General features: G+C 43.5%; 1 protein-coding gene across 1 annotated transcript in view; it reads left to right on the top strand.

Moving 5' to 3' along the window:
• LOC124011609 (F-box only protein 40-like) overlaps positions 1-25,974 on the top strand; it is a 48,138-nt gene extending 22,164 nt beyond the window's left edge. Inside the window, exons 2-7 of the mRNA XM_046325094.1 lie at positions 12,954-12,987; positions 13,269-14,474; positions 23,103-23,389; positions 23,525-23,656; positions 23,750-24,098; positions 24,279-25,974. Of these exons, the coding sequence (XP_046181050.1) occupies positions 12,985-12,987; positions 13,269-14,474; positions 23,103-23,389; positions 23,525-23,656; positions 23,750-24,098; positions 24,279-24,494 (2,193 nt within the window). The 5' untranslated portion in view covers positions 12,954-12,984 and the 3' untranslated portion in view covers positions 24,495-25,974. The remainder of the gene's footprint in view (positions 1-12,953; positions 12,988-13,268; positions 14,475-23,102; positions 23,390-23,524; positions 23,657-23,749; positions 24,099-24,278) is intronic.
• The last annotated feature ends 1,058 nt before the right edge of the window (positions 25,975-27,032 follow it).

Here is a 27,032-nt window from a genome sequence, read left to right as displayed (position 1 = left end):
AACGGAACGATAGAGAGAAGAGAGAGAGGAAGGGAGAGAGAAAAAGGGGAACGAACCTAAAAAGACCAGCAGGGGGAAAACGAACAGAAGGAAAAGCAAAATGACAAGACAATATAAGACAAAACATGACAGTACCCCCACTCACCGAGCGCCTCCTGGCGCACTCGAGGAGGAATCCTGGCGGCAACGGAGGAAATCATCAATCAGTGAACGGTCCAGCACGTCCCGAGACGGAACCCAACTCCTCTCCTCAGGACCGTAACCCTCCCAATCCACTAAGTATTGGTGACCCCGTCCCCGAGAACGCATGTCCATGATCCTACGTACCTTGTAAATAGGTGCGCTCTCGACAAGGACGGGAGGGGGAGGGAAGACGAACGGGGGTGCGAAGAAAGGGCTTGACACAGGAGACATGGAAGACAGGATGGACGCGACGAAGATGTCGCGGAAGAAGCAGTCGCACAGCGACAGGATTGACGACCTGGGAGACACGGAACGGACCAATGAACCGCGGAGTCAACTTACGAGAAGCTGTCGTAAGAGGAAGGTTGCGAGTGGAAAGCCACACTCTCTGGCCGCAACAATACCTTGGACTCTTAATCCTACGTTTATTGGCGGCTCTCACAGTCTGTGCCCTGTAACGGCAAAGTGCAGACCTCACCCTCCTCCAGGTGCGCTCACAACGTTGGACAAACGCTTGAGCGGATGGAACGCTGGACTCGGCAAGCTGGGATGAGAACAGAGGAGGCTGGTAACCCAGACTACTCTGAAACGGAGATAACCCGGTAGCAGACGAAGGAAGCGAGTTGTGAGCGTATTCTGCCCAGGGGAGCTGTTCTGCCCAAGACGCAGGGTTTCTGAAAGAAAGGCTGCGTAGTATGCGACCAATCGTCTGATTGGCCCTCTCTGCTTGACCGTTAGACTGGGGATGAAACCCGGAAGAGAGACTGACGGACGCACCAATCAAACGACAGAACTCCCTCCAAAACTGTGACGTGAATTGCGGACCTCTGTCTGAAACGGCGTCTAACGGGAGGCCATGAATTCTGAACACATTCTCGATGATGATTTGTGCCGTCTCCTTAGCGGAAGGAAGTTTAGCGAGAGGAATGAAATGTGCCGCCTTAGAGAACCTATCGACAACCGTAAGAATCACAGTCTTCCCCGCAGACAAAGGTAGACCGGTAATGAAGTCTAGGGCGATGTGAGACCATGGTCGAGAAGGAATGGGGAGCGGTCTGAGACGACCGGCAGGAGGAGAGTTACCTGACTTAGTCTGCGCGCAGTCCGAACAAGCAGCCACGAAACGGCGCGTGTCACGCTCCTGAGTCGGCCACCAAAAGCGCTGGCGAATAGAAGCAAGAGTGCCTCGAACACCGGGATGACCAGCTAACTTGGCAGAGTGAGCCCACTGAAGAACAGCCAGACGAGTGGAAACAGGAACGAAAAGAAGGTTACTAGGACAAGCGCGCGGCGACGCAGTGTGCGTGAGTGCTTGCTTAACCTGTCTTTCAATTCCCCAGACTGTCAACCCGACAACACGCCCATAAGGAAGAATCCCCTCGGGATCAGTAGAAGCCACAGAAGAACTAAAAAGACGGGATAAGGCATCAGGCTTGGTGTTCTTGCTACCCGGACGGTAAGAAATCACAAACTCGAAACGAGCGAAAAATAACGCCCAACGAGCTTGACGAGCATTAAGTCGTTTGGCAGAACGGATGTACTCAAGGTTCTTATGGTCTGTCCAAACGACAAAAGGAACGGTCGCCCCCTCCAACCACTGTCGCCATTCGCCTAGGGCTAAGCGGATGGCGAGCAGTTCGCGGTTACCCACATCATAGTTGCGTTCAGATGGCGACAGGCGATGAGAAAAATAAGCGCAAGGATGAACCTTATCGTCAGACTGGAAGCGCTGGGATAGAATGGCTCCCACGCCTACCTCTGAAGCGTCAACCTCGACAATGAATTGTCTAGTGACGTCAGGAGTAACGAGGATAGGAGCGGACGTAAAACGTTCTTTTAGAAGATCAAAAGCTCCCTGGGCGGAACCGGACCACTTAAAACACGTCTTGACAGAAGTAAGAGCTGTGAGAGGGGCAGCAACTTGACCGAAATTACGAATGAAACGCCGATAGAAATTAGCGAAACCTAGAAAGCGCTGCAACTCGACACGTGACCTTGGAACGGGCCACTCACTGACAGCTTGGACCTTAGCGGAATCCATCTGAATGCCTTCAGTGGAAATAACGGAACCGAGAAAAGTAACGGAGGAGACATGAAAAGAGCACTTCTCAGCCTTCACGTAGAGACAATTCTCTAAAAGGCGCTGGAGAACACGTCGAACGTGCTGAACATGAATCTCGAGTGACGGTGAAAAAATCAGGATATCGTCAAGGTAGACAAAAACAAAGATGTTCAGCATGTCTCTCAGAACATCATTAACTAATGCCTGAAAAACAGCTGGCGCATTGGCGAGACCAAACGGCAGAACCCGGTACTCAAAATGCCCTAACGGAGTGTTAAACGCCGTTTTCCACTCGTCCCCCTCTCTGATGCGCACGAGATGGTAAGCGTTACGAAGGTCCAACTTAGTAAAGCACCTGGCTCCCTGCAGAATCTCGAAGGCTGATGACATAAGGGGAAGCGGATAACGATTCTTAACCGTTATGTCATTCAGCCCTCGATAATCCACGCAGGGGCGCAGAGTACCGTCCTTTTTCTTAACAAAAAAACCCCGCCCCGGCCGGAGAGGAAGAAGGCACTATGGTACCGGCGTCAAGAGACACAGACAAATAATCCTCGAGAGCCTTACGTTCGGGAGCCGACAGAGAGTATAGTCTACCCCGAGGAGGAGTGGTCCCCGGAAGGAGATCAATACTACAATTATACGACCGGTGAGGAGGAAGGGAGTTGGCTCGGGACCGACTGAAGACCGTGCGCAGATCATGATATTCCTCCGGCACTCCTGTCAAATCGCCAGGTTCCTCCTGAGAAGTGGGGACAGAAGAAATGGGAGGGATGGCAGACATTAAACACTTCACATGACAAGAAACGTTCCAGGATAGGATAGAATTACTAGACCAATTAATAGAAGGATTATGACATACTAGCCAGGGATGACCCAAAACAACAGGTGTAAAAGGTGAACGAAAAATCAAAAAAGAAATAGTCTCACTGTGGTTACCAGATACTGTGAGGGTTAAAGGTAGTGTCTCAAATCTGATACTGGGAAGATGACTACCATCTAAGGCGAACATGGGCGTAGGCTTGTCTAACTGTCTGAAAGGAATGTCATGTTTCCGAGCCCATGCTTCGTCCATGAAACAACCCTCAGCCCCAGAGTCTATCAAGGCACTGCATGTAGCACCCGAACCGGTCCAGCGTAGATGGACCGACATAGTAGTACAGGATCTAGATGGAGAGACCTGAGTAGTAGCGCTCACCAGTAGCCCTCCGCTTACTGATGAGCTCTGGCTTTTACTGGACATGAATTGACAAAATGTCCATCAAATCCGCAATAGAGGCACAGGCGGTTGGTGATCCTCCGTTGCCTCTCCTTAGTCGAGATGCGAATACCTCCCAGCTGCATGGGCTCAGTCTCTGAGCCAGAGGAGGGAGATGGTTGCGATGCGGAGCAGGGAAACACCGTTGACGCGAGCTCTCTTCCACGAGCTTGGTGACGAAGATCTACCCGTCGTTCTATGCGGATGGCGAGAGCAATCAAAGAGTCCACACTGGAAGGAACCTCCCGGGAGAGAATCTCATCTTTAACCACTGCGTGGAGTCCCTCCAGAAAACGAGCGAGCAGCGCCGGCTCGTTCCAGTCACTAGAGGCAGCAAGAGTGCGAAACTCTATAGAGTAATCCGTTATGGATCGATCACCTTGGCATAGGGAAGCCAGGGCCCTAGAAGCCTCCCTACCAAAAACTGAACGGTCAAAAACCCGAATCATCTCCTCTTTAAAGTTCTGGTAATTGTTTGAACAATCAGCCCTTGCCTCCCAGATAGCTGTGCCCCACTCTCGAGCCCGGCCAGTAAGGAGTGAAATGACGTAAGCAACCCGAGCTCTCTCTCTAGAGTATGTGTTGGGTTGGAGAGAGAACACAATATCACACTGGGTGAGAAAGGAGCGGCACTCCTTGGGCTGCCCGGAGTAGCAAGGTGGGTTATTAACCCTAGGTTCCGGAGACTCGGCAGACCAGGAAGTAACAGGTGGCACGAGACGAAGACTCTGGAACTGTCCAGAGAGGTCGGAAACCTGAGCGGCCAGGTTCTCCATGGCATGACGAGCAGCAGACAATTCCTGCTCGTGTCTGCCGAGCATGGCTCCTTGGATCTCGACGGCAGTGTTACGAGCGTCTGTAGTCGCTGGGTCCATTCTTTGGTCGGATCCTTCTGTTATGCAGGTGAATGAGGACCCAAAAGCGACTTGGCGAAAACAGAGTCTTTAATCCAGTTAAAGGAAATAGCAATACTCCTAGACAAATTGGAGCGGTAAATAAAGCATAAAAAACAATTCCACTCGTAATCACGAGAACTGACTGGAGACTCGATAATAAACTGCAGGTTGCCTCGGGAAGGCACTTGACCGTAGCAGACTCAGACACCTGCTCACCACGCAGCATCTGAGGGAAACACGACACGACAGGGCGATACAAAGACACAGCACGGTGAACAATATACAAGGATCCGACAGGGCAGAAACAGAAAACAAGGGGAGAAATAGGGACTCTAATCAGGGGAAAAGATAGGGAACAGGTGTGGGAAGACTAAATGATTGATTAGGGGAATAGGAACAGCTGGGAGCAGGAACGGAACGATAGAGAGAAGAGAGAGAGGAAGGGAGAGAGAAAAAGGGGAACGAACCTAAAAAGACCAGCAGGGGGAAAACGAACAGAAGGAAAAGCAAAATGACAAGACAATATAAGACAAAACATGACACAGAGTTGCAAGTTTGGGGAAGATTGCAATTTATCCTACCATTTCTACTGATCTGCATGTCAGTTATGATCATTTTTAAATAATGCATTATCGTGGACAGAGTTTAATTTCAATAATAACTTTTTTGTTTCTCAAAATCATTGTCATGTGGTTAATCCTAAAAATCTGATTTAAAATGATAAAATGTAAAAGTTCAAATGCAGCTAACGTGAAAGCACCAGCCTGTGCCACATGGACACAATGACACACCGTGATCCATTCGCTGCTAAAGAAATAGGAACTCAGAGAGCCTATAGGCCAATGTAGCAGTAGACCTAGAACTTCCATCGTCAACTAAGTAAAATACAATGCCGTTAGAAAATATACATACCCCTTATTCCACATTTTGTTGTTTTCCAGCATGAATTAAAAAATAAATTTACCATTCTACATACAATACCCCACAAAGTGAGAAAAAAAGTGAAATTATTGAAAATGTATTGAAAATGAAATACAGAAATATGTCATTTACATACACTACCGTTCAAAAGTTTGTATTTTTTAAAGAAAAGTCCGTATTTTTTAAAGAAAAGCCAATTTTTTTGTGTATTAAAAAAACATACAATTGATCAGAAATACAGTGTAGACATTGTTAGTGTTGTAAATTACTATTGTAGCTGGAAACGGCCTATTTTTTTTATGGAATATCTACATAGGCGTACAGAGGCCCATTATCAGCAACCATCACTCCTGTGTTCCAATGGCACGTTGTGTTAGCTAATCCAATCCAAGTTTATAATTTTAAAAGGCTAATTGATAATTAGAAAACCCTTTTGAAATTATGTTAGCACAGCTGAAAACTTTTGTTCTTTAACTAGGCAAGTCAGTATTTTCAATGACTGCCTAGGAACAGTGGGTTAACTGCATTGCTCAGGGGCAGAACAACAGATTTTTACCTTGTCAGCTTGGGGATTTGATCTTAGTCGAATGCTCTAACCACTAGGCTACCTGCCACCCCGTTCTGATTAATGAAGCAATAAAGCTGGCCTTTTTTAGACTAGATGAGTATCATAATTTGTGGGTTCGATTACAGGCTCAAAATAGTCATTTACAACATTAACAATATCTACACTGTATTTCTGATCAATTTGATGTTATTGTAATGGACAAAAATGTTAATGTTAAGTGACCCCCAACTTTCAAACAGTAGTGTAAGTGTTCACACCCCTCTGTCAATACTTTGTAGAAGCACCTTTGGCAGCGATTGAGTCTTTCTGGGTAAGTCTCTAAGAGCTTTTAACACCTGGATGTGCAACATTTGTCCATTATTATTGTTAGATTTTGAAGTAGATTGACGTCAAAACTGTAACACGGCCACTCAGGAACATTCACTGTCTTCTTGGTAAGCAACTCCAGTGTAGATTTGGCCTTGTGTTTTAGGTTGTTGTCCTGCTGAAAGGTGAATTAATCTCAGTGTCTTGTGGAAAGCAGACTGAACCAAGTTTTCCTCTAGGATATTGCCTGTGATTAGCTCCCTTCTGTTTCTTTTCTATTCTGAAAAACTCCCCAGTCCTTAACGATTACAAGGATACCCATAACATTTGTATTTGTATTTATTATGGATCCACAATATCTAGTGCAAAAGCAGCAGATACTCTACCTGGAGTCTAGCGAAATTAAAGCAGTTATACATTTTAAACACATTACAATACATTCATAACAGATTTCACAACGTAAGTGTGAGCCCTCAGACCCCTACTCTACTACCACATACAGTGGGGCAAAAAAGTATTTAGTCAGCCACCAATTGTGCAAGTTCTCCCACTTACAAATATGAGAGAGGCCTGTAATTTTCATCATAGGTACACTTCAACTATGACAGACAAAATTAGTGAAAAAAATCCAGAAATCACATTGTAGGATTTTTAATGAATTTATTTGCAAATTATTGTGGAAAATAAATATTTGGTCAATAACAAAAGTTTATCTCAATACTTTGTTATATACCCTTTGTTGGCAATGACAGAGGTCAAACGTTCTCTGTAAGTCTTCACAAGGTTTTCACACACTGTTGCTGGTATTTTGGCCCATTCCTCCATGCAGATCACCTCTAGAGCAATGATGTTTTGGGGCTGTTGCTGGGCAGCACGTGTTTTCAACTCCCTCCAAAGATTTTCTATGGGGTTGAGATCTGGAGACTGGCTAGGCCACTCCAGGACCTTGAAATGTTTCTTACGAAGCCACACCTTCATTGCCCGGGCGGTGTATTTGGGATCATTGTCATGCTGAAAGACCCAGCCATCTTCAATGCCCTTGCTGATGGAATGAGGTTTTCACTCAAAATCTCACGATACATGGCCCCATTCATTCTTTCCTTTACACGGATCAGTCATTTCTGGTCCCTTTGCAGAAAAAACAGCCCCAAAGCATGATGTTTCCACCCCCATGCTTCACAGTAGGTACGGTGTTCTTTGGATGAAACTCAGCATTCTTTGTCCTCCAAACACGACGAGTTGAGTTTTTACCAAAAAGTTATATTTTGGTTTCATCTGACCATATGACATTCTCCCAATCTTCTTCTGGATCATCCAAATGCTCTCTAGCAAACTTCAGACGGGCCTGGGCATGTACTGGCTCAAGCAGGGGGACACGTCTGGCACTGCAGGATTTGAGTCGCTGGCGGCGTAGTGTGTTACTGATGGTAGGCTTTGTTACTTTGGTCCCAGCTCTCTGCAGGTCATTCACTAGGTCCCCCCGTGTGGTTGTGGGATTTTTGCTCACCGTTCCTGTGATCATTTTGACCCCACAGGGTGAGATCTTGCGTGGAGCCCCAGATCGAGGACAATTATCAGAGTTCTTGTATGTCTTCCATTTCCTAATAATTGCTCCCACAGTTGATTTCTTCAAACCAAGCTGCTAACCTATTGCAGATTCAGTCTTCCCAGCCTGGTGCAGGTCTACAATTTTGTTTCTGGTGTCCTTTGAAAGCTCTTTGGTCTTGGCCATAGTGGAGTTTGGAGTGTGACTGTTTGAGGTTGTGGACAGGTGTCTTTTGTACTGATAACAAGTTCAAACAGGTGCCATTAATACAGGTAATGAGTGGAGGACAGAGGAGCCTCTTAAAGAAGTAGTTACAGGTCTGTGAGAGCCAGAAATCTTGCTTGTTTGTAGGTGACCAAATACTTATTTTCCACCATAATTTGCAAATAAGTTAATTAAAAATCCTACAATGTGATTTTCTGGATTTTTTTTTCTTCTCATTTTGTCTGTCATAGTTGAAGTGTACCTATGATGAAAATTACAGGCCTCTCTCATCTTTTTAAGTGGGAAAACTTTCACAATTGGTGGCTGACTAAATACTTTTTTGCCTCACTGTATATGCAGTATATCTTGTGTGTGTTTATAGTGTGAACTGCATGTTATTGTGTGTTTGCATGCATGTGTCTATGTTTGTGTTGCTTCACAGTCCCTGCTGTTCCATAAGGTGTACTTTTATCTGTTTTTTAAATAAAATTTTACTGCTTGCATCAGTTACTTGTTGTGGAATAGAGTTCCATGTAGTCACGGCTCTATGTAGTACTGTCCGCCTCCCATAGTCTGTTCTGGACTTGGGGACTGTGAAGAGACCTCTGGTGGCCTGTCTTGTGGGGTATGGATGGGTGTGTTGAGTCATCCGCATACATAGACACATTGGCTTTGCTTTACTTGAAAAAAGTAATGGTCCTAGACAGCTGTCCTGGGGCATTCCAGATTCTACCTGGATTTTGTTGGAGAGGCTTCCTTTATAGATAACACCCTCTGTGTTCTTTTTAGACAGGTAACTCTTTTTCCACAATATATCAGGGGGGTGTAAAACCATAACACATACGTTTTTTTCCAGCAACAGACTATGATCGATAATTTCTAAAGCCGCACTAAAGGCTAACAAAACACCCCCCAGAATAATTTTATCATTAATTTCTCTCAGTCAATCATCAGTTACTTGTGTACGCGCTGTGCTTGTTGAATGTCCTTCTCTAGAAGTGTGCTGTAAAATAGCATTTTATCTAGTCAAACACAATTTTTTTCCAGAAGTTTACTAAGGGTTGGTTACAGGCTGATTGTTCGGCCATTTGAGCCAGTAAAGGGGGCTTTACTATTCTTAGGAAGGGGAATAACTTTAGCTTCCATCCAGGCCTGAGGACAATCTAGAAATTAGGCTTAGATTTAAGATAATGCATATAGAAGTGGCAATATCATCTGCTATTATCCTCAGTAATTTTCCATCCAAGTTGTCAGACCCTGGTGGCTTGTCATTGTTGATAGACAACAATAATTTTACTTACTTTACGGAATTCAAAATTACAATGCTTGTCTTTCATAATTTGGTCAGATAGACTTGGATGAGTAGTGTCAGCGTTTGTTTCTGGCATGTCATTGCCTAAATTTGCTAATCTTGCTAATGAAAGAATCATTAAAATAGTTGGTAATATCAGTGGGTTTTGTGACGAATGAGCCAGCTGACTTATGAAGGAGCTGAGTTTGCCTTTTTCATTTAAGGTGCTCCAAAGATTTGTACTATCATTCTCTATGTCATTTCTATTTGTTTCACAGTGTAGTTTCTTCTTTTTATTCAGTTTTGTCACATGATTTCTCATTTTGTAGTACATTTTCCAATCGGTTGTACAGCCAGACCTATTTGCCATCTCTTTTGCCTCATCCCTCTCAACCATACACTTTTTCAATTCATCATCAATCCACGGGGATATAACAGTTTTTACCGTCATTTTCTTAATGGGTGAATGCACAATAGTAACTGGGATTGGCAATTTCATAGATGTGTCAAGTGCAGCATCTGGTTGCTCGTCATTACACACCACAGACCAACATAGGAATCACTACAAAACTTTTTGTTTGAACTCTTAAAACCTCTCTAGGGTATGTGGGACGCTAGCATCCCATCTGGCCAACATCCAGTGAGATTGCAGAGCGCCAAATTCAAATACGGAAATGCTCATTATAAAAATTCAGAAAACAAAACATATTTTACATGGGTTTAAAGATTAACTTCTTGTTAAACCAACCACAGTGTCATATTTATAAAATGCTTTTCGGCGAAAGCATACCTAGCCCAGAACATACCTAGCTCAGAATATAGCCCAGTTGACAAATTATTACAAACAGTAACCAGCCAAGCAGAAGCGTTACAAAACTCAGAAATAGAGATACAATTAATCCCTTACCTTTAATGATCTTCATATGGTGGCAATCAGAAGACATTAATTTACTCAATAAATGTTCCTTTTGTTCGATGAAGTCTCTTTATATCCAAAAACCTCTGTTTTGTTAGCGCGTTTTCTTCAGTAATCCACAGGCTCAAACTCAGTCAAAACAATCAGACAAAAAAATCAAAATTGTATCCGTAAAGTTTATAGAAACATGTCAAACGATGTTTATATTCAAGCCTCAGGTTGTTTTTTTGCCTAAATGATATATAATATTTCAACCGGACAATAACGTTGTCAATATAAAAGGTAAACAAGAAATGCACATGCGCATGAAAAAGCTCTGCGACACGGTAGGGTCCACTCGTTCAGACTGGTCTTACTCCCTCATTTATAAGAATACAAGCCTGAAACGATTTCTAACGACTGTTGACATCTAGTGGAAGGCATAGGAACTGCAAATTGAGTCCTAAGTCAATGGATACTGTAATGGCATTGAATAGAAAACTACAAAACCAACAAAAAAAACAACTTCCTGAATGGATTTTTCTCAGGTTTTCGCCTGCTAAATCAGTTCTGTTATACTAACAGACACTATGTTAACAGTTTTGGAAACTTTAGAGTGTTTTCTATCCAAATATATCAGTTATATGCATATCATATCTTCTGGGCCCGAGTAGCAGACTGTTTAATTTGGGCATGCTTTTCATCCAAAATTCCGAATGCTGCCCCCTACCCTAGAGAAATTAAGTACTATACTAGGTTTCCTAGATATGGCTACTATATTGTGATCACTACATCCAATGGATTTTGATACTGCTTTCAAACTAATTTCTGCAGTATTAGTAAAGATATGATCAATACATGTTGATGATTTCATTTCTGTGCTGTTTGTAAATACCCTGGCAGTTTGATTGATAACCTGAACCAGGTTGGAGGCACTAGTTACAGTTTGAAGCTTTTTCTTTTTTGAGTGGGCAGCCTGATGAAAGCCAGTCAATATTTAAATCACCCAGAAATTATACGTCTCTATTGATATCACATATATTATCAAGCATTTCACACATGTTATCCATATACTGAATGTTAGCACCTGGTGATCTATAGCAGCTTCCCACCAGAATGGGCATTATGTAAGGCAGATGAACCTGTAGCCATATTACTTCAACAGCATTTAATATGAGATCCTCTCTAAGCTTTACAGGAATGTGGTTCTGACTATAGACCACAGCACCGCCCCCGTATGGAATTTCTATCTTTTCTGTAGATCTTATAACCATGTATTGCTACCACTGTACCATCAAATGTATTATCTAAGTGAGTTTCAGAACATGAATGTCATCTGTTACTAGAAATTATTGATTTCATGAACCTTGTTTCTTAAGCAACATATGTTAATGTGGACTATTTCTAACACTTTTCTGGGATGCTTGATTGTTTTTCTTGCTTTACTGGGAAGATTATCAGAGGTAAACATGCTCGGGTTATTTTTATTTGTGCAGGGTGAGCTGCACACAGTGGACTTCCTGCTAGGACACACCACCTCAGTGTTAACAGTATAATTCTGGTTCATAGGCATATATTACTGCATACAATAGCTGTAGGTTCAGCAGAGACATTCAGGGCAGTAAGAGGGACATAAATTAGGTTACTTACATTGTGTCTATCATTTGAATAGTGTTTCCTCTGACACATTGGTGCAGCTGGGCGGGTGATCAGAAGCACAGTTTGGTGGGTCATGTTTCGGAGGATGCATGACTCGACCTTTGCCTCTCCCCTGCCCGTTGGGGAGTTGCAGCAATGAGACAATATCGAAATTGGAGAGAAAGGGGAGAAGAATAAACAATATTCTACAACTTGATTGGAGTCCACCTGTGGTAAATTCAATTGATTGGACATGATTTGGAAAGGCACATACCTGTCTATATAAGGTCCCATAGTTGACAATGCATGTTAGAGCAAAAACTAAGCCATGAGGTCAAATGAATTTTCCGTTGAGCTCCAAGACAGGATTGTGTTGAGGCACAGATCGAGTGAAGGGTACCAAAACATTTTGGTAGCATTGATGGTCCCCAAGAACACATTGGAACTACCAAGATTCTTCCTTAAGCTGGCCGTCCAGCCAAACTGAGCAATCGGGGGAGAAGGGCCTGGTCAGGGAGCTGACCAAGAACCCGATGGTTCTGTGACCAACAAATCCATAGATTAGGACCTAATGAATTTATTTCATTTGAATGATTTCCTCAAATATAAGTCAGTAAAATCTTTGAAATGGTTGCATGTTGCGTTTGTATTTCTGTTCATTGTATTGTAAACATGTTTTTACTTGTTACGTTGATAGAAAGTGAGGGAACAGGAAGGTCAAGAGAAAACATGGACTACATTCCGATTCTCTAACTTACCCAGACTAGATAATAGATGAGGGTAGATAATAAGAACACAGACGTTGTGTCAAATAGGTAGTGGGACAGATTCGTCACAACACCATGGCCAACACCATACACTACCACCCGTGGAGGTGGTGGGACTAACCGCTCGACCACCCCCAGGCCTCTTGCTGACAATGTCTATGCTTGTTTTATGGTTGTGTACATAGAGGGAGGAGGGCACAACGTTGACTATATTATGACAGTAAGATTACATTTCTTTATGGCCGATTAATGACAGATTACATGCAAACAATGTTAATGTGATTCCCATGATAGTCTGATCAGAGGATTGTCTGTGTTATATCTGTCCTGTTATTGTTTGTTGTTATTACCTCTACCTTTAGGGAGGTTGACACAAAACAACTTTATTGTCTAATCATATGAATTATTTGTTTTTCAGGATATTCACCAATTATTTGAGTTCTGTGAATATGGTAAGTTCAAAATTAATTTGAACTCAAAATGAATCATATTTCAATAGCTATTGAAACCAAATAACGACAATCATAAAATGGGAAATTATTAAAACAGAGTTTATGTTTTTAATTGAGAGTAGTTTTGACTCTTTGCCTATGTTCTTTGCCTATGACTATCTCTCTCTTGCTTTGTCCCTCGCTCCCTTCCTCCTTCTTTCCCTCTCTCTGTTTTCCTCGCTCTCTCACTCACTCTCATTGCCTCTACCTCCCTCTCAACCTGTGTCTTGCCCTCCCCTAAGGTTCGTCCTTCCCGCCCCAGCAGTCACCGCCACTGTGACAGCTGTTTCAGCCAGTGCTGCAAGGCCCCTGTGGAGATCTCGGTGTCATGTGTGCTCATCCCCTGCCGCCTACAGTGCGGCGCCCTCTTTCACCTGTGCAAAGAGGAGGAGCATGCGCTACTCTGCCCCAATGAGAGGGTGCCGTGCTTAAACGCGGGCTTCGGCTGTCCAATCAGCATGCCCCGTTCCTGGCTGGCGGCCCACCTGCAGGTCTGTCCAGCCAGCGTGGTGTGCTGCTCCATGGAGTGGAACCGCTGGCCAGCCGAGGACGCCCAGTCACACACACATTCGGCCCTGCAGGATAACCTAGTGAAGGAAGAGGAGGAGGGGGGAGGACACGGTGAGGCGCTGGACCTGGCCATGGCTCTGAGAGATCAGCACCATTTGTTCCACTCCCTGAAGATGAAGAATCTCTTCCCTGAGCTGATTGAGAGGGTGGAAGTGGAGGAGAGGGAGGAGCAGAGGAGAAGGGAGGGGAGGAGGAGGGAGAAGGAAGAGAAGGAGAGGGAGGCCCTGGAGGCACAGGGAGTGGATGGAGGACTGTCTTTCCCTAACAGGGTTGGCTGTGTGTCTCCTGCTGATCGAGGATGGTATGGACCCCTACCTGAGGATATTCAGGAGGCGGTTAGGGAGAGGGACAGAGAGAGGGAGGAGGAGATAGAGTTGACCCAGGAGGAGAGGGAGGAGCTGGCCAGGGGAAGGGTGGTAGGATCAGAGGGCCCGGTTGCCTACGTCTGGGAGCGCATGTTTAACATGGAGAGGGGAGGCTGCATGATAGCTGAGGCTAACCAAGAGGCAGGGGCAAGGGGCAGAGGTCAGGGTCAAGCATCAGGAGTTAGAGGTCAAGAGATGGAGTCACATCAATCACAGACCCTGACCACCACAGGGACACACGCACTTAATGACACACACACACACACAGACAAACGCCCCAACCCCCAGTGTGTGGCCTGTCTGGCCGGCACTAAGAAGAAGCAGATGTATTACTACAGCCAGCTGGAGCCCATGAAAATCAACACAGTGAGGACCTTTAAGATTCCCACCAGCTTCACGGCCAAACACACACGTATCAGGAACCCCGGACACCGGAAGAGGGTGGATACGGCCGTGGACACCAGCGACCTAGGGGTGGAGCCACAGGACATGCCTATCTGGGAGGAGGTGCAGGTGAGATTTCAAGGTGAACTCTTTGGATATCTCCAGTGAAAGTAGTTGCAGACCAATAGTCTCCCATTATAGTTCATTAGTCTCCTATCAGCATCAATTCATGCCTAACTGAAAATTTGAGCCCACCTCAGTGGAAGTTGCCGCACCTATTTAGAGTAATTCCTTTCCTAGAGCGGAAATTCTCGTTTAAGCTAATACATATTCAGGAATTGGGGGTGTGAGCGTTGTGGTGATTTCTATGTGTAGCAGAGAAATAATGACAAATAAGATACTGACTGATAGCTGTCAGAGTAACTAGCTAGTATGCTAACCTTAGCTGGCCAATGAAAGTTATGTGAGCACTATTTCAGTTAAAAATAATTATTTCTTAAAAAGACTACCAGCCTACCTGTCAAGAAATGAGTCTCAGCTAAACCATGCCTACACCAGCTGTTGACATGTTGACGTTTGTCTCACTCTTCCCATTTGATAATTCCAGTGAAACTGTGTCATATTCCAGATGTCATGAAGCTAGCTATATATCAGTGCATTATCTAAATTGTGGCTGTGATTATGCCATAGAAATAGAAAGAATATAAGCTCTGGTAATATGGATAGCCTAACTATTGAGACAATGGGCGAGTTCGTTTTACATGTACCGGTGTCCCGGGTGGGTGAAGATTTCTCTTTAGGATCAATGGAATGGTTGAAAATTGGGAGGTGCAAAAACATTAGTTTACACCCCTTATTTTAATTTGCTCCATGGCAAATTAAAGTGCAGGCTACAGCAAAAAGAAGGAAGTGGAAGCGAGAGCCCACTTGCTGTTTTTCTCTGGATCAATTAAAGTCAATTAAGTAGACCAGACCCATCTGCTATTGCATTTGAGTCTATGGGAGACCCACCCCATTAACACTAGAACCACTGGGCCTTGAGGGACTGTAGAATTCTAACAGTGTAATTCATATATTTCATATATGCTATTGCTAAAATAACAATTTGGTTGTTTTCATGAAGGTTTTAGGTAGCATTAAAATAAGATTTATTTTCTCATTTCAAATAACAAAATAGCATTTTCAATAGTTTATGTTACTGTAGAGTATACAGTGCCAGTAAAAAGTTTGGACACACCTACTCATTCAAGGGTTTTTCTTTATTTTTTAACTATTTTCTACATTGTAGAATAATAGTGAAGACATCAAAACTATGACATAACAAATATGAAATCATGTAGTAACCAAAAAAGTGTTCATATTTGCGATTCTTCAAAGTACCATTCCTTTGCCTTGTTGACAGCGTTGCAAACTCTTGGCATTCTCTCAACCAGATTCATGAGGTCATCACCTTGAATGCATTTTAATTAGCAGGTGTGGCTTCTTAAAAGTTCATTTGTGGAATTTCTTTCCTTCTTAATGCATTTGAGCCAATCAGTTGTGTTGAGACAAGATAGTGGTGGTATTTAAGATAGTCCAATTTGGGAAATGACCAAGTCCATATTATGGCAAGAACAGCTCAAAGAAGCAAAGAGAAACAACAGTCCATCATTACGTTAAGTCAATACGAACATTTCAAGGATTTTGAAAGTTTCTTCAAGTGCAGTCGCAACAACCATAATTCGCTATAATGAAACTGTCTCTCATCAGCACCGCCACAGGAAAGAAAGACCCAGAGTTACCTCTGCTGCAGAGGATAAGTTCATTAGAGTTACCAGCCTCAGAAATTGCAGCCCAAATAAATGCTTCACAGAGTTCAAGTAACAGACACATCAGTTGTTTTTTTGTATTCACTTTTATTTAACCAGGTAGGCTAGTTGAGAACAAGTCTAATTTACAACTGCGACCTGACCAAGATAAAGTAAAGCAGTGCGAGAAAAAAAACAACACAGAGTTACACACGGGATAAACAAACAATTGAAAATCTGTATACAGTGTGTGCAAATGAAGTAAGGAGGTAAGGCAATAAATAGGCTATAGTGGAGAAGTACAATTACAATTTAGCAATTAACACTGGAGTGATAGATGTGCAGATGAGGATGTGCAAGTAGAAATACTGGTGTGCAAAATAGCAGGGAAAAAATGATATGGGGATGAGGTAGGTTGTTGGTTAGATGGGCTATCTACAGATGGGCTGTGTACAGCTGCAGCGATCGGAAAGCTGCTCTGACAGACAATGCTTGAAGTTAGTGAGGAAAATATAAGTCTCCAACTTCAGTGATTTTTGCAATTCGTTCCAGTCATTGCCAGCAGAGACCTGGAAGGAAAGGCGGCCAAAGGAAGTGTTGGTTTTGGGGATGACAAGTGAAATATACCTGCTGGAGCGCGTGCTACAGGTGGGTGTTGCTATGGTGACCTGTGAGCTGAGATAAGGCGGAGCTTTACCTAGCAAAGACCTATAGATGACCTGGAGCCAGTGGGTTTGGCGACGAATATGTAGCGAGGACCAGCCAACAAGAGCATAAAGGTCGCAATGGTGGGTAGTATATTGGGCTTTCGTGACAAAACAGATGACACTGTGATAGACTGCATCCATTTTTCTGAGTAGAGTGTTGGAGGCTATTTTGTAATTGACATCGCCGAAGCCAAGGATCAGCAGGATAGTCCATTTTACGAGGGTATGTTTGGCAGCATGAGTGAAGGAGGCTTTGTTACAAAATAGGAAGCCGATTCGAGATTTAACTTTGGATTGGAGATGCTTAATGTGAGTCCGGAAGGAGAGTTTACAGTCTAACCAGACACCTAGGTATTTACAATTGTCCAGAGTAGTGATGCTAGTCGGGCGGGTAGCGATCAGTTGAGGAGCATGCATTTAGTTTTACTTGCATTTAAGAGCAGTTGGAAGCCACGGAAGGAGTGTTAAATGGCATTGTTAAATGGCATTGAAGCTCATTTGGAGGTTTGTTAACACACTGTCCAAAGAAGGGCCAGATGTAAACAGAATGGTGTCGTCTGAGTAGAGGTAGATCAAAGAATCACCAGCAGCAAGAGAAACATCATTGATATATACAAAGAAAAGAGTCTGCCCGAGAATTGAAACCTAGAGACTGCCAGAGGTCACTAGGTTGATACACTGAACTCTATTCGATAAGTAGCTAATGAACCAGGCGAGGCAGTCATTTGAGAAACCAAGACTGTTGAGTCTGCCGATTTAGAATGCAGTGATTGACAGAGTCGAAAAAACTTGGTCAGGTTGATGAAGATGGCTGCACAGTACTGTTTTTTATCGATGGTGGTAATGACATCGTTTAGGATCTTGAGCGTGGCTGAGGTGCACCCGTGACCAGCTCGGAAACTGGATTACATAGTGGAGAAGATACAGTGGGATTTGAGATGGTTGGCGATCTTTTCTCACTTGGCATTCGAAGACTTTAGCAAGGGAGGGCAGGATGGATATAGGTCTGTAACAGTTTGGGTTTAGAGTGTCTCCTCCTTTGAAGAGGTGGATGACCGCAGCCACTTTTACATTTTTAGGAATCTCAGACGATATGAACATTTTAAGAAGAAAGGGCCCAGATTGTCTAGCCCAGCTGATTTGTAGGGGTCCTGGTTTTGAAGTTCTTTCAGAACATCAGCTGTCTCGATTTGGGTGAAGGAGAAGCGGGGGGGGGGCTTTTTCTATTCATGAAAATCGCAAATGAAATTAAATAAATATATTCAAACACAAGCTTAGCCTTTTGTTAACAACACTGTCATCTCAGATTTTCAAAATATGCTTTTCAACCAAAGCTACACAAGCATTTGTGTAAGACTATTGATAGCCTAGCATAGCATTAAGCCTAGCATTCAGCAGGCAACCTTTTCAGAAAAACAAGAAAAGCATTCAAATAAAATAATTTACCTTTGAAGAACTTCAATGTTTTCAATGACGAGACTCTTAGATAGCAAATGTTAATTTTTTCCAAAAAGATTATTTGTGTAGACGAAATAGCTCAGTTTTGTTCATCACGTTTGGCTAAGAAAAAGCCTGGAAAATGCAGTCACTTACAACGCCAAACTTTTTTCCAAATTAGCTCCATAATATTGACAGAAACATGGCAAACATTGTTTAGAATCAAACCTCAAGGTGTTTTTCACATATCTATTCGATAATCTATCAGTGGTGGCAGTTGGCTTCTCATCAGAAGCAAACAGAAAAATACTGCAGCTGGAGATTACGCAATAATTGCGACGGAGGACACCAAGCGATCACCTGGTAGATGTAGTCTCTTATGGTCAATCTTCCAATGATATGCCTACAAATACGTCACAATGCTGCAGACACCTTGGGGAAAATGTGGAAAACGTAAGCTGACTCCTAGCTCCTTCACAGCCATATAAGGAGTCATTGGCATGAGGCGGTTTCAAAAATGTGGCACTTCCTGATTGGATTTTTATCTGGGTTTTTTCTGTAACATCAGTTCTGTGGCACTCATAGACAATATCTTTGCAGTTTTGGAAACGTCAGAGTGTTTTCTTTCCAAAGCTGTCAATTATATGCATAGTCGAGCATCTTTTCGTGACAAAATATCTTGTTTAAAACGGGAACGTTTTTCATCCAAAAATTAAAATAGAGCCCCCTATATCCAAGAAGTTAAAAGTAACATAGACCTGGATAGTATGACAGAACTCTGATATATTTGCAGTAGTTGCAACTCCGCCCCCTTTAGCTGTTCTATCTTGATGGAAAATGTTGTAATTGGGGATGGAAATTTCAGAATTTTTGGTAGCCTTCCTAAATCAGGATTCAGACACAGCTAGGGCATCTAGGTTGGCGTAGTGTGCTAAAGCAGTGAATAAAGCAAATTTAGGGACGGGGCTTCTGATGTTAACATGCATGAACCCAAGGCTTTTGCGGATACAGAAGTCAACAAATGAGAGCGCCTGGGGACACACAGGACCTGGGTTAACCTCAACATATCCAGAGGGACAGAGGAGGAGTAAGATAAGGCTAAAGGCTATAAGAACTGGTTGTCTAGTGCGTTTGGAACAAAGAGTAAAAGGAGCAGACTTCTGGGCGTGGTAGGATAGATTCAGGGCATAATGCACAGACAAGGGCATGGTAGGGTGCAAGTACAGTGGAGGTAAGTAAACTTAGGCATTGAGTGACAATGAGAGAGGTTGCATCTCTGGAAACACCAGTTAAACTAGGTGCAGTCTCCGTATATGTGGGGGGTGGGGCAAGGGAGCTAACCGAGGCATGTAGAGCGGGACTAGGAGCTCTGCAGTAAAACAAAACAATGACAGCTACCCTAAACAACAGTTTACAAGGCATATTGACATTAGAAAAGCAATCACAGGTGTTGATTGGGAGGGCTAAGACAACAAAGGGTAAACAGCTAAGACAGCAACAACGGGTAAATGGCGATGAATAGGCAGAGAAGGTTAAGTTAGCTCCACACAGGGCCTGAGTTCGAGGCACTCAGAGGAGAGGAGGAGACTGTGTGAATCAGGGCTTAATGGTCGAATTGTTGCAAGAAACCACAACTAAAGGACACCAATAATAAGAAGAGACTTGCTTGTGCCAAAAAAACACAAGCAATGGACATTAGACCAGTGGAAATCAGTCCTTTGGTCTGATGAGTCCAAATTTGAGATATTTGGTTCCAACCTCTGTGTCTGTGTGAGACGCAGATGAGGTGAACGGATGACCTCCGAATGTGTAGTTCCAACAATGAAGTATGGAGGAGAAGGTGTGATGGTGTTAAGTTGCTTTGCTGTTGACACTGGCAGTGATTTATTTAGAATTCAAGGCATACTTAACCAGCATGGCTAAATACATTTTTGGGGGGTCACATACACATGGTTAGCAGACGTTATTGTGTGGGTAGAAAAATGCTTGTGTATCTAGTTCCACAGTGCAGTAATATCTAACAGTAATCTAACAATTCCACAACAACTACCTAACACACAAAAAGCTAAGCAAAGGGATGGAATAAGAAAATATACATATAAATATATGGATGAGCGATGATCGAGTGGCATAGGCTAGATGGTATAAAATACAGTATATACATATGAGATGAGTAATGCAAGATATGTAAACATTATTAAAGTGACTAGTGATCCATTTATTAAACTGGACACTGATTTCAAGTCTGTATGTAGGCAGCAGCCTCTCTGTGTTAGTGATGGCTGTTTAACAGTCTGATGGCCTTGAGATAGAAGCTGTTTTTCAGTATCTCGGTCCCAGCTTTGATGCACCTGGCCACGCAGTCATTTGTGAACAAGGAGTACAGGAGGGAGCTGAGCACGCACCCTTGTGAGGCCCCAGTGTTGAGGATCAGCAGGGTGGAGATGTTGTTTCCTACCTTCACCACCTGGGAGATGCCCGTCTGGAAGTCCAGGACCCAGTTGCACAGACCCAGGGCCACAATCTTAATGATGAGCTTGGAGGGTACTATGGTGTTGAAGGCTGAGCTGGTGTCAATGAACAGCATTCTTACAAAGGTCTTGTCCAGATGGGATAGTGCAGTGTGATGGCGATTGCATCGTCTGTGGACCTATATGGGCGATAAGCAAATTGAAGTGGGTCTAGGGTGGCAGGTAAGGTGGAGGTGATATGATCCTTGACTAGCCTCTCAAAGCACTTCATGGTGACAGAAGTGAGTGCTATGAGGCGATATTCATTTAGTTCAGTTACCTTTGCTTTATTGGGTACGGGAACAATGGTGGACATCTTGAAAAAAGTGGGGACAGTAGACTGGGATAGGGATAGATTGAATATGTCCGTAAACACTCCAGCCAGCTAGTCTGCCCATGCTCTGAGGACGATGCTAGGGATGCCGTCTGGGCCAGCAGCCTTGCGAGGGTTAACACGTTTAAATGTTTTACTCAAGTCGGCCATGGAGAAGAAGATGGAGGGCCTGCAGTCCTTGGTAGCGGGCTGCATTCACCTGCCATATTAGTTCTGTTATACTCACAGACATTATTTTAACAGTTTTGGAAACTTTAGAGTGTTTTCTATCAAATACAACCATGCATATGCATATCCTAGGTTCTGGGCCTGAGTAACAGGCAGTTTTCTTTGGGCATGCTTTTCATCCGGATGTCAAAATACTGCCCCCTGCCCTAGAAAGGTTAAACATCATTATAAGTGCAAAGTGTGCTCGATAAATAGTAAATATTGGCACAAAAGCAATAATGGCATTACAATTAATATAAGTGTCGATATGACAGCAGTCATAAATAGTACATTATTGCCAGCTCATGCTTACATGGCATGCATTTTTACTCAATGACATCAGTTTGATTTCATTTAGAGCTTATTCCTTGTCCTAACAGTTGACACAAATCTTCCACTTTCATTTGCTTGACACACCTCCCACAAACACATCACTTGCAGGTGACACAAGTGTCTTGGGATCTGTCTTTGTGCATCTGGCCACCTGGCACCGACTCCTCCCCAGGAGCTGTGAGCAATTTTATCTCACGTAAAGGCTCCCATGGAATCTGTGCTGCTGCCTTGGCCCTCATAGGTCTCAAACGTAGCCCATATGCCAGACTCATGATGAAGTCTCTCCAAAACATCCACACAAACCTATGGAACACAGTAGAGTAGAAAACATTAGGATTATTTTTCCCATAGGAAAAACATGTGTTCTGTCACTTCAAGCATTGTATAAGTTTATGTATGGCAATAGGTGTTATGTAATATTGACATACCTTTGATTGTGGCAGCGATAACGCAGCATGTGCATCCATTCGTCTTGGTCTTCTTGTAAATTCATTAAATCTCTCACTGTGTACTCCACGTAGGCCAGAGTACACTGATAAAACTGCTTGGGTTTGGTGGACTGATATAGGGTACATTCACATTTGGTGATGACATAAATATCCATAATCTGCTTCCCCTTGCTCATCAACTCACCCATTTCCCCATCATACATTAAGTAAAGTATCAAATATGTTGTTATATGTGTGAAATTAGTTTCGGTATAGTTTAGGTTAAGTTTAGAAGCAATTATCGGGGTGATTATCAACCGGGCACTGAACATTCCAATGTTGGGAGAATGAGAGCAGCAGGCCCTACTGTCGGGAAGAGGGGCAACGGGAAAAACCATTCAAATACAACATTCCCTACTAAAGCTGGTCATATCAACAGCATGATATATACGTACTTATGTAGGAAAAGCCAAGGATGGAAGAGGGCATGACTTAAAAAATAGCATAGTAATAAAATAAATTCATGAGCAGTCAAAATTACATAACTGACCATATTTCCAAAATGGTAAATTATCTTAATTTATCCCCCATCTTTGCAGTAGCCAACGATGGTCTATTATATTGCTCAGCTCAGATGTGACTCAGAAACTTTGCAGGTGTTTCTGATTAATAAACAATTCAATGTTAGTGGGTAGTACCATTCAAATGAAAACAAGCATTGAAACTAAACTTAGGCAAAGAAAATGTTACACATCATTTCATAGGAAAAGACACGTCATTGGCACAAATATGCACGAAGCAGACAGTTCGGTTCTGTCACTTCAAGCACAAATGTATCATACTTTGACGAAAACAATGATTTATTGACTTTCATCATGGGTAAACTCTGGCCAATGTCTTTCAGCTCGAAAAAGTGGATTTCTACTGGTGTGAGCATTTAATCTTGTCCAGCAACAGTGTAAAAAGTTAGGATGTGCATATCACTCCCAAACCCTTCCTGCATGTATCCTCCAGGCCAGTCTGCTGTGTTCTCTGGAGAAGGAGCAGAGGGGACACCTGATCGCTGAGTCACAGTCCAGCGACGCCCTCCTGAGCGACACAGGGACGCAGACCTACGCCTTCCTGTCAGCTCCGTTCGGTCGTGACACTTCATTGGCCAGTCTGACGGAGGACCGCCCCCTCCAGCTCCACCTCCAGCTGCAGGCGAAGGGTGTGACAGCCCGACACAACAAGTCTAGCTCCGCCTTCACCTTTCTCTGTGGACACACCTTCCAACGCAGAGAGTTCCCCAAACACTTCAGGTACTCCTGACACTTCAGGTAGCCCAAACATTTCACGTACCTGACCCGCTGTCGTGTAGTATATGATATGGCTTGATATCCTTTAGTATGTTTTCTAGACAAATCAAATTAATGTTCCTCATCATTATTATTCAGGAACGTGCACACCGACATACAGATGTGTGCTAGTGGCTGGTTTGAGCAGAGGTGTCCCCTAGCCTACCTGGGCTGCACTTACAGCCAGAGGAGGTTCCAGCCCTCCACACACACTGCCACTGTCACCTACAAGTAAGAAAACTCCCTCATAGAAACATACAGACAGCCCTTACCATTACCATTACCTTGACCCTGACAATAACTTTATCTAACCTGTACCTCCAGCAAAGAGCTTAGTAGCTTCAGCCTGAGACCCACGGTCCCTGCCTCTCTAAATGAGGAAGCCCAATACTCCAAGTCCCAGCCTGCTCCAGAACCAGTCTCAAACCTCAGGAGGCGAAGGTCGAGGGGTGGAGGTGGAGGGGACCAGGACTCTCTGAGCACTCTGCCCTATGAGGTGCTGTACCACATGGCCAGCTTCCTGGACAGCCTTTCCCTGTCCCAACTGGCCCTGGTGTCCCACCTCATGAGGGAGGTGTGTTCCTCTCTGCTGCACGACAGGGGGATGGTCTCCCTCCTCTGGGAGAAGAAGACCTATAAGACTGGCATGGCCAAGTGGAAGGCCAAGAAGGTGGTGAGTTAGCCGAGATAGAAATTCCTAAATTAGTTTTTTTTTACGGTGCTTTTCCTTTGTTGATTTCCTCTCCTCTCTTCTCCTTTTTCCTCTTTGTTCTCCTCTTCTCTCTATTCCTTCCTCCTCTCATCTTCTCCTCCCCTCCCCTGTACTCTCCCTCCACTCCTCCCCTCCGCCCAGGTGTGGCAGTTCAGTACTCTGTTCTCTCCAGTAGAAGCATGGTGTTTTGACAACAATGTACCCTCCATGTCAGACCACTTGAAGGTGTGCCCTTACTACGAGATGGAGCCCAGGACCGAGCGTGTGCTCCTGCCTCACATTGTCAACAACAAAATTAACACAGACACACAAAGCAACAGCAAAAGTCTGGTCACCCTGTTCCAGAAGAATATTTGAATAGTGTTTCATAAAATTTAATAGTGGTTCATAAGCTTTCAATAGTAGTTCATAAGGTTTGAATAGTGGTTTATTTGTGCTGCACTTACAATCCTCTACCCTGAGTGCCAGTCTGTTTGTGCCATCATCCTTGTCACTCCTTGTCACTCATTGTCATTGACAATAGCAGCAATAGAGTTGGCAAGAGCTTAAACACATCTGGGACCAAGTTAGGACCAAGTTAGCGATCTACTTAAAGAGCCACTGAACTTGCTGATTGGCATGTGTGTTTTTCTGTTGCTCATTAGAAAAATTAGATTTCAGTCTTGGAAGTGCGTTTCCTGACCGATTCTGCACTTGGTTAAGGATGTTTGTCCCCCATGACACACTGCGGAAGCCTATTTCACTTCCTCAAAATCCCCAGAATAAATCTAAGATAACTCAAGAAATCTGTAATACATTTTTACATTTTTGCTAAGGATGATTTAGTTGCGCAATTCTCCATCTAACTAAGATGTTTGATGCAGTATTTCTCAAGTTTAAAAAAATGTGCAAAGTGTTGTCTTGTGTAAACAAAGTCTGAGCAGCTGGGCAGATCTGTCTCATAGTCTATGCTATTGTATAGAGAGCAATCACCGCAGCTGTTCACCCCATGTTAGTGGGCAAATTGACATCTTCAAATCAAAACCCAAACTTTATTAATTTACCCGTGGTGAAGCACAGATGTTCCAAACCGTCAGACTGGGAGTGCAATTGGTCAACTGGAGTCATGTGCAGGAGAGCAGAGATGAGTGAACAGGCACACTTTAATTGGCAGAAGCACATCAGTTGGACGCAACAGCGTCACAACACTCCAGCCAAAGGCAAAAGCGAATAGAGCACAAATAATGAACAACAATACAATAACACAGGTTCAAAACAATACCCGGAAAAACCCAGCCTGCCATGTCACACAATAAACATAACGAACAATTACACACACAGACATGGGGGGAACAGAGGATAATATACACGGAGAGTGATGAGGGGATGTAAACCTGGTGTGCGGAAAAACAAGACAAAAGAAATGGAAAATGAAAGGTAGAGCGGCGATGGCTAGAAGACCGGTGACGTCGACCGCCGAGCGCTGCCTGAACAAGGAAAGGAGCCGACTTCGGCGGGAGTGGTGACACAAACTCCGTTTTAGAGTACAGCACACATTTTTTTGTAACCCCGGACAAAAACACTTTTCTGCCCTGCTAGAGCTGCCCTGGTAATAATTTAATATTTTTTTAACTAGGCAAGTGGAAAGTGGAAACGTCTAGGAGCAACAATGGCTAAGCCGCGAAGTGGTAGACCACACAAGCTCACAGAAAAGGACCACCAGGTGCTGTTCTCTGGATGAATGAATCATCTGGCACCATCTCCAACTGACAAATCTGGGTTTGGTGGATGCCAGAAGAATACTACCTGCCCGAATGCATCGTGCCAACTGTAAAGTTTGGTGGAGGGGTAATAATGGTCTGGGGCTTTTTTTCATGGTTCAGGCTAGTCCCTGAACCATAGTTCCAGTGAAGGGAAATCTTAATGCTACAACATACAATGAAATTCTAGATGATTCTGTGCTTCCAACTTGACTGGCCTGCACAGAACCCTAACCTCAACCCCGTCAAACACTGTTGGAATTAATTGGAAAGCCAACTGCGAGCCAGGCATAATCGCCCAACATCAGTGCCCGACCTCACTAATGCTTTGTGGCTGAACAGAAGCAAATCTCTGCAGCAATGTTCCAACATCTAGTGGAATGCCTTCCAAGAAGAGTGGAGGCTGTTATAGTAGCAAAGGAGGGACCAACTCCATATTAATGCCCATGATTTTGGATTGACATATTTGACGAGCAGGCGTCCACATACTTTTGGTTATGTAATGTATGTATACACCATTTCCAGCCTTTCACAATCAAATAATTAGACTGCCCACAATTGATCATCAGTACACTATTGTTCTAAATTCAATCATCCTCTTTACCCTCATCATTCAGATAAATCAAATTCAATCACCTTCTTCACCCTCCTCATTATTCAGTTCATAGAAGTCACATGCACCATTATCATTTTCTATCTGGTTTCTATCGCCCATTCATCCGTTGATGACAGAATAGCATATTTAAATTGTATATTTATTATAAATGACTTAAATGTAAATGTAAATGTATATAGCCTTGATTGTTAGTTTACTGCTGCTGTTGAATTATTTGTTACTTATCTATTTTTTACTTGACACTTATTGTTTTCTTAACTTAGTAGCCAGAGCAATGCAGCCTCGTGAGTGTTCGTGCGTTTATGCAAGGACAGCATGGATATAGAGCAGCACCTCTTGAATTTTGAGTTATTTGACAAAGGTTAGTGTCATAAAAACTGCAGAATATGCTCTTTTTTTACTATATAGAAATCAAAATGTTTTAAATGGATGTAACTCTGAAGGAGGATTTGATAAAGTGATGCTCCTCTCTCTGCATCTGTAAATTAGAATAGAATAAAACATTAGTGTCCATCCAGAATGGATATTTTGCTTTGGCAT

Source organism: Oncorhynchus gorbuscha, linkage group LG01, assembly GCF_021184085.1.
Source record: "Oncorhynchus gorbuscha isolate QuinsamMale2020 ecotype Even-year linkage group LG01, OgorEven_v1.0, whole genome shotgun sequence".
Lineage (NCBI taxonomy): Eukaryota > Metazoa > Chordata > Actinopteri > Salmoniformes > Salmonidae > Oncorhynchus > Oncorhynchus gorbuscha.
This window is presented reverse-complemented; position numbering and strand designations above follow the sequence as displayed.